General features: G+C 38.2%; 2 protein-coding genes across 2 annotated transcripts in view; one reads left to right on the forward strand and one right to left on the reverse strand.

The window, feature by feature from the left end:
• LOC103199617 (zona pellucida binding protein) overlaps positions 1 to 6,180 on the reverse strand; it is a 334,522-nt gene extending 328,342 nt beyond the window's left edge. Inside the window, exons 1-2 of the mRNA XM_007943932.2 lie at positions 5,997 to 6,180; positions 2,282 to 2,362 (exon numbers count right to left, since the gene is read on the reverse strand). Of these exons, the coding sequence (XP_007942123.1) occupies positions 2,282 to 2,362; positions 5,997 to 6,123 (208 nt within the window). The 5' untranslated portion in view covers positions 6,124 to 6,180. The remainder of the gene's footprint in view (positions 1 to 2,281; positions 2,363 to 5,996) is intronic.
• A 3,809-nt stretch (positions 6,181 to 9,989) lies between these two features.
• The window catches only part of SPATA48 (spermatogenesis associated 48), a 191,187-nt gene continuing 186,829 nt past the window's right edge, over positions 9,990 to 14,347 (forward strand). Inside the window, exon 1 of the mRNA XM_007943934.1 lies at positions 9,990 to 10,542. Coding sequence (XP_007942125.1) covers positions 9,990 to 10,542 — 553 coding nt within the window. The remainder of the gene's footprint in view (positions 10,543 to 14,347) is intronic.

Consider the following 14,347-nt stretch of genomic DNA (forward strand, 5'->3'; position numbering starts at 1 on the left):
GGGCTGGTGCGGGATCGGGCAGTGTTTCGTTCTGCTGTGCATGGGGTCGCTATGAGTCGGAAACGACTCGACGGCACTTAACAACAACAACAACAACAAGTGACAGAAGCCAGATACAAAAGAATTATATTTTATTATTCCATTTATATGAACTGTCCAAAATAGGCAAATGAAAAACTGGATTCAAGGTTGCCAGGAGCTGAAGAGACAGGAGAATGAGACATTTTTGCTTAATCAGCATGGAGTTTTTTCATTTAAATATTCTGGAATTAGATGGGTAGTACAGTGGTTAAAGACCTTGGCTGCTGACTGCAAGGTCAGTGATTAGAAACTTCCAGCTGTTCCAAAAGATGTAGCAGTTTGACTGGAAATCCTATGAGGCAGTTCTACTCTGTCCTCTATGGTGGTCACCATGAGTTGGAATCAATTCAATGGCATTGGACTTGGTTTGATTTCCTAATGATTTCATGTAGTCCCTGGGTGGTACAAATAATTAATGCACGTGGCCACTAACTGAAAGTTTGGAGGTTCAATGCCACCCAAAAGCATCTCAGAAGAAAGTTCCAGTGGTCTACTTCCAGATAATCAACCATTAAAATCACATGAGTGATGATACACATGAGTTGCCATGAGTTAGATGTGACAGATAACTGGTTTTAATTATTGTACAACTTCATAAATACACTAAAAATTACTGAGTTGTACACTTTAAGAGAAGATATTGTATGGCTTGTATATTATATGTCAATAAAATATGTGATAAAAGAAAGTTGCCAATGTCTCCTGCAACCACTGCAAAACTTTTGTTGTTGTTCTTGTTAGGTGCCATTGAATCAGCTCCAAACTCATAGCAACCCTGTTACAACAAGAGGAAACACTGCCCAGTCTGTGCCATCCTCACAGTCTTTGCTATGCTTGAACTCATCGTTGCAGCCACTGCGTCAATCCATCTCATTGAGGGTCCTCCCTTTTTGCACTATCCCTCTGCTTTACCTAGCATGATATCCTTCCCCAGGGACTGGCTCTTTCTGACAACACAACCAAAGTACATGAGACAAAGTCTGGCCATTCTTGACTCTAAAGAGCATTCGGCTGTACTTCTTCCAAGACAGATTTTTTTTTTCTTCCAGCAGTCCATAGTATTTTTCAATACTCTTCGCCAATACCATAATTCAAATACATCAATTCTTACTCGATTTTCCTAATTTATTGCCCAGCTTTCACAAGCATATTAGGCTACTGAAAATACCATGGTTTGAGTTAGGTGCACCTTAGTCAGCAATGTGATATATTTGCTCCTTAGCACTTTAAAGAGGTCTTTTGCAACAGATGTCCCCATGGCAATATGATATCTGATATTCTGACTGCTGCTTCCATGGGCATTGATTGTGCATGCAAGTAAAATGAAATCCCTGACAACATCAATCGTTTTCTCCATTTATCAGGGTGTTGCTTATTGGGGCAGTTGTGAAGATTTTTGTTTTCTTTATATTGTGATTCAATATAAACTGAAGGCTGTAGTCTTTCATCTTCATCATTAAGTCCTTTAAGTCATCTTCACTTTCAGCATATGACAAGAAAGAGCTATAAACATTCATTAATAATTGGAATGTGAATGTAAGAAATATGAATCTAGGGAAATTGGAAATGTCAAAAGTGAAATGGGATACATAAAGATGAATATTCTAGACATTAGTCAGCTAAAATAGACTGGTATTGGCCATTTTGAATCAGTCAATCACATGGCTAACTATGCCAGGGATAACAAATTGAAGAGTAATGATGTTACATTCATCATCAAAAAGAACATTTCAAGATCTAACCCGAAGTATAGTGCTGTCAGTGATAGCATAATATTCATATGCCTAAAAGGAAGACCAGTTAATACTATTATTATTCAATTTTAAAAAAAAATCTTTATAATATGTAGCAGTAATCTAAAATCTTTATAATATGTAGGTCTCATTGAAGTAAGTTTACTGTATATGAACTGCATACATATCATAACAATAAAAACATCATAGGCAAAGTTAACCACATAAATGCTTAGAAATAATTATTCTTTGCACACTTTAATCCATTATACCAGAGTCACACCTACATGAATCTAACTATATGGAAACAAATTTAATCCATTCTGGCAGCATGAAACATGCCTTTCCTATTGAATGAAAAGACATAGATAATTTGACAAAATTCAGCCTTTTGGGCAAAACTGAAAATTTAATCAAATAAATAATGATCACTTTCTTATGACTACAGAAAATGTATTTGTCCATACCTGGAAAATTGGTTGATCCCACTATTTTCACTAAATCTTGGGACAAATGAAATCCTCTTGGTAATCGAATCAAATATCCAACTGTCAAAAACAAACAGAAAAGAAGAGAAATCATCAAAAATTTGTAGAAATTTCAAGAGATTAAAATAGTATATAGTATCATGAATATTTGATCTCAGTTGAAGGGGAAGGCCGTAAATCAATCTCTTCTGACATTCGGTATCTCAGCTCCAACTCTACTCCCTTCATTTGTTCCAGTGAAATAATTTACCTACTGCTTCTCATATTCTCCTTACTATATCTCATTTCTGGCTTTTTCTACATCTATGTAGCCTTTTCATTTTTAAAAATGAACATTTTCTGCCTTCATATAGCCAAATAACAAGGCCCTTCTCTATCAAACTCCTGTTTGTTCTTGTAATTTATTTCTGCTATAGTATATCATTGGGACCTCTCCTATGATACCCATTTTATACTGCATTAATATTATTTATATACATATAACATTTTCCTTATTAGATTATAAGCCTCATTTATAGCAGGACCAGGGTTTATGTCAATTTATCCAGAATCAGGACAAGCATAATAAATTGCATATAATAAATATTAAATGGTGTTTTTATCATTAGGTGCCGTTGAGTCAATTTTGACCCATATACTATATATAGCATAGTGCCTAAGGCACTTGACTGCTAACCAGAAGGCTGGCATATTAGGCTACTGAAAATACCATGCCACTCCTCGGAAGGAAGGGTGGGCAATCTACTTATGTAGTTATACTGCCACAGAAACCCAAGGAGGGGTCACTATGAGTCGGGTCCGACTCAATGGCACATAACAACACCACCATTATGCGACAGAGCAGAAATGCCCCATAGGGTTTTCTAAGCTGTAATCTTTATGTGAGCAGATCTCCAGGTCTTTCTCCCGAGTAATTGTTGGGTAGGTTCAGTTAGCAGCTGAGTGCTTAACCACTGCGCCACTAGGGTTCCTGAAGTATTAAATAGTAATTGTCAAATATATTATACTCTGATATTCTTTAGTCATTACTGAATGAGCAAATGTAATGGGCCTAATAGCGTGCACAGAACAAATTGGAGCTGCTGTATAAAACATGCAACAAAGCCTCATACTCAAGAACCTTTAACAAAGAGGTTGCAAAGTGCAATGAAAGTATGGGATTCAAGTCAAAAGATCTGAGTTTAAGTTCTAACTCTGTCATTTACTGATCTTGAGAAAGTCACTTGAAGCTCCAGAAGCTGCAGTTTTCCCATGCATATAATGGGACTAATAATAATTCCAGCCTTAAAGAGTTTTTGTAGGAGCTGCATGACAGGAAACATTGTACAAACCGTAAAACGCTATGTAAGTATCAGGTCTTTAATATTCATAGATTACATATTTCTTATACCTTTGTTATAGATTGAATTGTTGTCCTCCAAAAATTTGTGTTGTAAATCCTAACTTCTGTGACAGTAATAATCCCATTTGGGAATGGGCTGTCTTTGTTATATTCATGAATAGGATTAGGGTGTATCTTAAATCAATCTTTTCTGAGTTATAAATAAGATTAAACAAGTAAGCAGGAAAGATGGGGGAAAAGAAATTCCAACCCACATGAAGACTGCCCAGCAGCAGAAGTTCAGAAGAAATAAGGCTTTTCTCCAGACAGACAAAGAAAGCCTTCCCCTAGAGCCAGAACCCTGAATTCAGACTTCTAGCCTCCTAAACTGTGAGGAAATAAATTCTGTTTGTTAAATCCATCCACTTGCGATGTGATATAGGTTTGACTCCATGACACATAACAATAACAACAACAACATAACTACTCTCATATGTCTGATCTTGTTATTTTATCAAAAGATAGCTTTATAGTACCTAAGATAAGATCATAAACCATATTCAAGAAGCATCCTGCTCCTACAGGGCAATTAAAGGGGCATCAGTGGCTATTCTAGTACTTATAGCAGAGTAGGCTTAGGATCTTTGATACCTGGACTTTGGCATATCTTGTAATAGCTAATCATTCTACTTCTTACCCTTCCTCCCTATGCCATTCTGACATCCCACACCCCTTCCATACTTACACTCTTGAGGATTTCTTATTTCCCATTATTTGAGTATTTTTTAGCATGTTAAAGGAACCTTTTTTGCGCTTTTATATTTATCAATTCTGGGAGATATTTTAAAGAGTCTAAAACTTGAACACAAAATAGTATACCTAAAACCTTTCTGGTCAAATAACAATTTAATTAAACTCTAACTTCTTTCTCTTGTCTGTGTGCATAAGTATCTTAAAACTATTTTGGAAATAAAATAGAAAATATTTCAGCTCTCTGGATGCAAAGAAGGAAAGAAATAGTGGTAGCAACACGTCAAATTTTAAAATCCCAGCATTTCCTGTAGTTTACAGCTAAAACCAACAGATGGAGCTCCACTATCATTGATGACAAACCAGTAGGCTAACTACTAATTTTAAAATATATTGAAATATTAGGCACAATACATCATTACATCAACTATATACAAGAAGAAATCAACAAATTTAACACAATAAAATGTAAAGATGGCAAATGATCCATGAACTTAACTAGGGAGATGATTAACAACCAAATCAACTTTCAAACTTCGACGAGATTTTTAATGATCTCTTCTATTTAAACACTCACTGCCCTGGTGTCGGATCCGACTCACAGAGACCCCTCCCTGGGTTTCCGAGGCGGTATCACTACGGAAGTAGATTGCCCAACCTTCCTTCTAAGGAGTTGCTGGTAGGTTTGAACCGCCACCCTTCTGGTGAGCAGTCAAATACCTTAGACACTACGCCACCAGAACTCCCCTTTGCACACAGCCCAGCCATGGGGCAGGAGGGCTGCGGCGGCGGTGGTAGCCGCTCCGCCAATTTAAACATTAATTTCCCCAGTATTTGTTTTTCTATGTAAAATACAGAGTTATTTTGTATGCCTCCTATAATAAATAAATAAATAAATAAACCTCTTGTTCAAGATTAATGATTATAGTAAGTGACAAAGGTAAATATTTCTCTGGAGCAGTGTTTCCCCAAGTGTGATCCCGGGCCTGCAGCATTACCATCTCTTGAGAATCTGTAAGAAATTTCAAATCTGCGGCCAAATCCGTGGACTGTAAAAGTCTGGGGCGAGTCCCACCCATTAAGCCCGCCAGGTGATTTTGATGCCAACTAAACTTTGAGAACCACTGCTCTAGTCTAGATGATCCTTGATACGAGTGTACTTTTCTTGTTTCACACAGAGAAGATTTTCGTAAATGTGATCACGCATGTGTGCTAAGTCTTAAAGAAGCTTCACAAAGTGCTTCTTTGAGGTAGAGAGCATCTGCAGCCCCAGTGAGGGCAGCCGGATAGACGTTTCAGGTTACTCCATAGGGCCTATTCGTGAATACAGATGTGCTGAACAAAATGGGAGGAAATGTGAGCGAAAGCATTAGTTGTTTTATTTATTTATTTATTATGGGGGACGACTAGTAGTGATAAAAAATTACCAGTACGTGATACTTAAATGCTATCAAGGAAACCTATCCTATAATTTGAACAAGTAAACTGGTCGTTTCTGATTTGCAGCTCCTGCTCTGCCGGACGCAGGCAATGAGGTGTTCGCGCTGAGGACAAAACTGGACTCTGGGAACCAACCCAGGCGACCCCTCAGAGCCGCCACCTCCCGCAGAGCTGCAGCCTCACCTGACGGGGGCGCATACACAAGGAAGGCGGAGAGAAAGAGGAGGACAGCGGGACTGGAGAGCCAGTAGCCCACAACTCGGGCCCGCCTCCTGTCCCGCCGCGCTCTGCCAGGGGTCGAGGCCTCCATCCACACGCCGCCACTTGCCGACCTTCGGCGCCGAAGATCGTTATGCGACGCGCGCCCACCCGCCCTGGTGGCACGCGCGAGAGGGAGTTGGCGGGTCGCCCCAGGCCGGAAGGACCGGCTGCCACTTCCGCCTTGGCTGCTGAGCCTACGTGGCCGCTGAGTTGTCTACCGAGTCTTCAAGTCTTCGCTGAATATTGGGTGTGGTCCAGAACTCCAGAGGGAAATCGTGGGAAAGGTAATGGCCTCAGGATATCACCGCCAATCAGGGAATCTTGGAAAGGATATGTGACTTGTTGAAGATTCTGATATTAGAGAAGTCGTGGGCCCCAGAGCTTTCACCATTCTGGGCACGTTCGGGGACAGAAGGAAGGCCTTTTTATAAACTAAGGTGGTAAACTAGGATTTCCGGTATTCGTGGACCAACTCTGAACAACAGGTACTCCTTGTCATTAGAACCGAGTGTACATATACAGCCCTTCACCTGTAACTAGTAATTTCAGCTATTGCTATATTATGGCTCTATGGAACTTTGGAAATGAATGGAAAGCACACATGGTGAGAATTAAAGGTGAGGCCTGGGGTTAGGGGGAAGCTTGATGGGGAAAAACTGATGAAATTGAATTTTCGGCACTCAGCTTGGAAGATTTTTTTTTTTTTTTCACCTAAACTCAGAAAAAAAATGTATAAAACAAAGGTATCAGCTCAAGAGGTCATTGTAGCCAGACCATATTTTAGAGGGCTTGACAGAAAATAGACCCTCTACTGTGTTCTGCTAGCATAGTGCCTATGGCATTTGACTGCTAACTAGAAGGCTGGCGGTTCAAATCCACCAGCCACTCCTCGAAGGAAGGTTGGGCAATCTATTTCCGTAGTGATACTGTCTTGGCAACCCAAGGAGGGGTCGCTATGAGTCGGTCTGACTCAATAGATAACAACAACACAACTGTGTTCTGCAACTAGAAGGGTTTGTGGTTGTTGTTGTTATGTGCCGTCGAGTCGGCCCCGACTCATAGCGACCCCTCCTTGGGTTTCCGAGGCAGTTATCACTACGGAAGTAGGATTGCCCAACCTTCCTTCCGAGGAGTGGCTGGTGGGTTTGAACCGCCAGCCATCTGGTTAGCAGGCAAGTGTCTTAGCCACTATGCTACCAGAGCTAAGGGTTTAGTTGATGGAAATATTACAAGAGAAATTTTATGTAGTTGGTGCAAAGCCATGGAAAAATGAAGTTTGAGCAACTAGAAACAATGCCTAATAACAATGTGTATTATCACCTTTATTAAGAAGTGATTGATGCTGGGTGAACTAAAAATTGTCATTGGTTATATGAGGCTATAAATAAAAGATTTCAAAATTGCCACTTGTCCCCCTAATTCAGCCTCCCTACATATTTGTTTCATATTACTTGGTTCCATAATCAACACCAATTGAAGCAGCAGTAAAAAAATCAGACAACATATTGCACTGGGCAAATCTGCAAAAGACCTCTTTAAAGTGCTGAACAGCAAAGCTGTCTCTTTGAAGACTAAGGTGCACCTAACCCAAGCCATGGTATTTTCAATCCCCTTGTATGCATGTGAGAGCTGGACAATGAATAAGGAAGACTGAAGGAGAGTTGATGCTTTTGAGTTGTGGTGTTGGCAAATAATACAGAAAGTACCATGGACTGCCCAAAGAACTAACCAATCTGTCCTGGAAGAAGTGCAACCAAAATGCTCTTTGAAAACAAAAATGGCCAGACTTCTTCTCAACTACTTTGGTCATGTTGTCAGAAGGGACCATCCCTGCAGAAGGATATCATGCTTGGTAAAGTGGAGGATCAACAAAAAGAGGAAGGCTCTCAATGAGATGAATTGACACAGTGGCTGCAATAATAGGCTCATGTCTAGCAAGGATTGTGAGGTTGGCACAGGACCAGGCAATGTTTCATTCTGTTCTACATAGGGTCACTATGAGTTATAGCTGACTTGACAGCACCTAACAACAACAAAGTATTTATTGCTTTATCACAAACTTGTAATGCCTTTATGTGGGACATAGGTATTCTGGTTCCACAACGGGTATCACCACCCCTTGCTGCCTTATAGTTGATGTGATTTACATATGATGCATCTGACTCTTGTATATTTTGCAATCAATTTAGTCTTAACCCCAAGGATAGTTTTTGACACATACTGTTGTTGTTGTTATGTGCTGTCAAGCCGGACCTGACTCATAGCGACCCCTCCTTGGGTTTCTGAGGCAGTATCACTACGGAAGTAGATTGCCCAACCTAGGCATTCAAATCATAGAAAATTTTAAAAAACCATTGAGTGGAGAGGAAGAATCTCTATCTGGACCAGGACCAGAACAGAGACATTCCTCAAGGACTGTGTAAACTAACATAATTTCTGCATATTTCTTGAGTTTGCTAGACATATTTATGCATGTGTTAATTGTTTTGGTAAAGTATATTCAGTACAGTTTACTCCACAGAGTAGGTTCTTTTCTCTAGAAATTCATTTTTAGTCTATATAAGGTCTGGGGTTTAATTTAGACAGTTCGCCATGTTTTCCTAAAAATATACCTGAATAATTGGCATACAGCTAGGATTTTGGTCAATATCTTGCAGTTCCTTTGAGCAAATCAAATATATATTTACTTTGTTAAATTAAAATTAGTCACTGTTTTTGTCTAGATGTGATCTTGACATGAGCTTTGAAAACTTCATTGTTCTTACCAGGAACATCACAATAGAGTTCAGGCAAATTATAAATATTCAGGACATATAAAATATGTACTTTGCCTCTAAATTGCTAATTGTTTGTCTTAAAAATTAGATACAGCTTTTAACTGAATAGTTGTTAGTTGCCTTTGAGTCTATTCCAATTCACGGTGAGTCAGTGTGTGTAGAATTGAACTGCTCCATAGGGAATTCAGGGCTGTAACTTTTCAGAAACAGATCACCAGGCCTGTCTTCATAGGTGCCTCTGAACCAACCACCAGACTTCTGCTAATAGCTGAATGCTTAACCATCTGTGCTACACAGGGACCCCAATTTAACCATAGTATAATACAAATTTTTGCAGCAAATTTGTATTTACATTTAAGTACTAAGTGTTATATTTTACATATCTATTTGAATAAATTCTCAATTGTATTCACAGGTATCCTTTTAAAAATGTATTGTCATCGGATTAATTGCTTTATATTTCTTACTGAATATTATTTTACCCATAAAATATTAAAACCAAAAACCAAACCCATTGCCGTAGGGTCATTTTCAACTCTTGGCAACCCCATGTGTTCTGGAGTAGAACTGTTCATAGGTTTTCAATGCCTGTGATCTTTTAAAATAGATTGCCAGGCCTCTCTTTTGAGGCTAATTCAATCTGCCAACCTATTGGTTAATAGTTGAGTGCAAACCATTTGCGTCACCCAGGAACGTCCATAAAATACTAATTTAAGGCAAAATTTTAAAATATATAATAAAATAATGCAGTTTTCCTGAACATTTGGGAGGAAAGTATTATGGAAATACTACTACCAAGGTTATTTTTATGTTTCCCAAGAATCAAATTATGATGTATATAATCAATGGTTCAGTGTCTTACAGCAGTTCTAGCTGTTGCCTAGCAACAAAGACTCTTGCTCCCCCACCTCCTGTCCTATTCCTTTAGTGCCCTATTCTTCCTTTAATGAAGAAAAAGTATTTTTCTGAAAAAGAAGAAAAATCTACTTTACAGACATGTAGGAGCTTAATCAATCACTTTATGTTTGATTAGCTCTAATCTTGGAAATAAAAGATTTTACAGAGTTAAAGGGAAAGAGTCATCAGAAGCACTTCATTTATAATTATCAAAAGTTTACGAAGGTAAAAGACCACAGATATGGATTCACAGTGTACATCTGGACAGATAAGTATTCCTAAAGGGACAATCCTTTCAGCAACAAATAGTGTTGATAAAAGAGATTATCCACACTACTGTGATCTCTTAAGGAAAATGAACATCCCTTTTGTGACAGGAATTGAGGACAGACATAACTATGGCAGATTTGAAAAGAAATGCAGTCCTATTTTTCTTAAGTTTCATCCTTATCCCCCTTCAGTCCTGCCAGACTATCATCTACATTATCCTTATCCCCCACCTTATGGTCCAGATTATCCATTGTTTCCACTTAGGGATGACGTCCCCTTAGGTGATCCCTGTTCACAGTTTTTAAGTCCAGGTGGTGATGCTGATTTAAAGCCTGACGTTGGCAGAACAATACCAAACCTGGTGGATTTTAGTGATGTGAAACCTCAACATCGAGTTCCCAGACCAGACACAAGATTTAATACAACAATAAAGAGAAAAAAAATTCTATTAGAAGAACTACAGCAGAATAAGACATGGAATTCCAGGGCAGTGCCAGACGTTTCCATCAGGGCAAGACTTGGAGGTAAATAAAGCGTTATGGACTTTATTTTATTTAAATATTCAAAGATGGAGAAAAAATATGGATATAAGATTCAGTAGTTTAGCAGTTAATGTTAACATCAGGATCTGAATAAGGAATTTGTATCATAAATTATGGCTTGCAAAGAAAAAAGTAAGAATGATAAGTATTTTGTAAGCCCATTTGTAAAGCAATATTTGGTTACAGATGTGCATTCATTAGTTTACATGAGCAAAACAAAATATATATGAGACCATTTATTGTAGACACATGAATAACCTAATTTTACCAGAAGGAAATTTGTATATCACTTTGATAATTTTGTAGCCTGCCTCTTTTCTCTATCTTGCCCTCTGAAAAATAAATCTGCTGAAGGTTACAAAAGAAGTAGGTTTTAGGAGTTGAAAGAGAAAGTATATGTGTATTTTTGAGTCAGTAGCCCCTGGGTGACACAAATGGTTTGCAGTGGGCTACTAACCCAAAGGTTGGTAGTTGGAATATAACCAATGACACTGTGAAGCCTGCCTAGGACTTCCACCACCAAATGTCCAGAAAAAGGAAGATTAATCCTTGAATTCAGATTCACTATCCCCACGTTCATTGTTCATGCCATGACCTCAGAAATTCTATGCTGTGTATCACAGAAAATTTCAGGATTAATAATATACTTCTTGTTGTTAGGTGCCCTGGAGTCAGTTCTGAGTCATAGGGACCCTGTGTACCAGAGAACGAAACACTGTCCCACCCTGTGCCATCTTTACAATTGTTGCCAAGCTCAAACCCATTGTTCCAGTCACTGTGTCAGTCCATCTTGTTGAGTCTGCCATTTTTTTGATGACCCTCTACCTTACTGAGCATCATGTCTTTCTCCAGGGGCTTGTCCCTTCAGACAACTTGACCAAAGTACAAGAGACGAATGTGGCCATTCTTGCTTCTAAGAAGCATTCCAGCTGAACTTCCTCTAAGACAGATTTGTTTGTTCTTCTAGTAGTCCATAGTACATTCAATATGCTTCACCAACACCACAATTGAAATGCACTCTTCCTTGCTTTTTGTCCAGCTATCACATGCATGTGGGGCTATTGAAAATACCATGACCTGGGTCAGCTGCACCTTACTCTTCAACATGACATCTTTCTCTTTAACACTTTAAAGAGGTTTTTTGGTTTTTTGTTTGTTTGTTTGTTTGTTTGTTTTCAGCAGATTTGCCCAGGACAATACATTGTCTGCTACAGACTCTCAGACTAAGACAGACTGGGAAAAAGGAAGGAACCATCCCCTTCTGAAAAAAATCGGCCAGTGAAAACCTTATGAATAGCACTGTCTGATACATTACTGGAAAACTTTATGAAGAGCCATGAAACATTTTCTGATATAGAGCCCCTCTGGTTGGAAGGCATTCAAAATATAACCAGGTAAGGGCTGCCTTCTCAAAGTAGAGTCAACCTTAATGATGTAGGTGGAATAAAGCTTTCAGGACCTTCATTTGCTGGTGGGGTGTGACCCAAAATGGGAAAAAAAAAAAAAACTGCAAGCATTCATTAATAATCAGAACATTGAATGTAGGAAATGGAAATGTGAATCTAGGAAAATTGGAAGTTGTCAAAAATGAAGTGGAACATATAAAGATCAATATCCTAGGCATCAGTGAGCTGAAATGGACTGATATTGCTTATTTTGAATCATCCAGTTATATGGTCTACTTTGCCAGGAATGACAAATTGAAGAATGGCATCATGTTCATCATCAAAAAGAATGTTTCAGGAACTATCCTGAAGTACAGTGCTGTCAGTGATAGGACAATACCCATACTCCTACAAAGAAGGCTGGGTTAAGATTACTATTAAGATTACTGTTAAGGTTACTATTATTCAAATGTACACACCAACCACTGAAACCAAAGATGAAGAAATTGAAGATTTTTACAAACTTTTGCAGTATGAAGTTGACCAAATGTGCAATCAAGATGTATGAATAATTATTGGTGATTGGAATGTGAAAGTTGGAAACAAAGATGAATCAAAGGTAATTGGAAAATATGGCATTGGTGATAGACATGACTCTGGATATCACATGATAGAATTTTGCAAGATCAATGACTTATTCATTGCAAATACCTTTTGTCAACAACATAAACATTGGCTATGCATGAAGAACTCACCAGAATACAGAGAATACAGATCAACTACTCTGTGGAAAGAGATGATGGAGAATCTCAGTATCATCAGTCAAAACAAGGCCAGGAGCTGACTGTGGAACAGACCATCAATTGCTCATATGCAAGTTCAAGTTGAAGCTAAAGAAAATTAAAATAAGTCCATGAGAGCCAAAATATGACCTTGATTACAATCATATTTATACCTGAATTTACAGGCCACTGAAGAATATGTCTGATGCATGACTGAAGACCAGACAAGTTGTGGGATGACATCAAGAAAATCATATATGAAGAAAGCAAACAGTCATTAAGAAGGCAGCAAGACCAAAATGGATGTCTGCACAGACTTTAAAACTTGCTTTTGAATGTAGAGTATGTATAGTAAATGGAGGAAATGCAGAAATAAAGTAACAGAAGATTTCAGAGTAGCTCAAAAAGACACAGTAAAGTATTATAATAAAATGTGCAAAGACGGAGTTATAAAACCAAAAGGGAAGAAAATCCTCATCATTTCTCAAGCTGACAACTAAAGAAAAAACTCATGACTCAAGTTGCAATATTGAAGGATTCTATGGGCAAAATATTGAATGATGCAGGAAGCATCAAAGGAAGATTGAAGGAAGACACAAAATAACCATATCAAAAAGAATTGTTTGATGTCCAACTATTTCAGCAGGTAGCATATGATGAATATCCACTGGTATTGAAGGAAGAAGTTGAAGCTGCACTGAAGGAACTGGAAAAAAAAAAAAAAAAAAAGCCTCCAGGAGTTGACTGAATACCCATTGAGATGTTTCAGTAAATAGATGCAACCCTGGAGGTACTCAGTTGGCTATGCCAAGAAACTTGGAAGACAGCTACCTGATCAACTGACTGGAAGAGATACATATATGTACCCATTCCAAAGAAAGGTTATTCCACAGATTATGGAAATTATTGAACAATATCATTAATATCACATGCAAGTAAAATCTTACTGAAGATAATTCAAAAACGGTTGCAGCAGTATATTGACAGCTTCCAGAAATGCAAGCTGGATTCAGAAGAGAATGCAGAAAGACAGGTATCATTGCTGATGTCAGATGGATCTTAACTGAAAGCAAAGAATACCAGAAAGATGTTTACTTATGTTTTATTGACTATGCAAAACCATTCACTTGTATGGATCATAACAAATTATGGATAGCATTGAGAAGAATGGGAAATCCAGAACACTTGATTGTACTCATGAGGAACTTGTACATAGAGAAGGAGGCTATCATTCAAACAAAACAAGGGGATACTGCATGGTTAAAAATCAAGAAGAGGGTGTGTCAAGGTTGTACCCTTTCACCATACTTATTCAATTTGAATGCTGAGCAAATAAACCAAAAACCTGGATTATTTGAAGAAGAACATGGAATCAGGGTTGGAGGAAGACTCATTAACAACCTGAGATATGCAGATGATACAATTTTGCTTGCTGAAAGTGAGGTTGACTTGAAGCACTTACTGATGGAGATTAAAGACTACAGTCTGCAGTATGGATTACACCTCAATATTAAGAAAACAAAAATCCTCACAACTGGTCCAATAAACAGCTTCACTATGGAGAAAAGATTGAAATTGTCAAGGACTTCATATTACTTGTTTCTACAATCAACACCAATG

Source organism: Orycteropus afer, unplaced genomic scaffold (genome assembly GCF_000298275.1).
Source record: "Orycteropus afer afer isolate SDZICR_OR568_19922 unplaced genomic scaffold, OryAfe1.0 scaffold00115, whole genome shotgun sequence".
In the NCBI taxonomy this organism is placed as follows: domain Eukaryota; kingdom Metazoa; phylum Chordata; class Mammalia; order Tubulidentata; family Orycteropodidae; genus Orycteropus; species Orycteropus afer.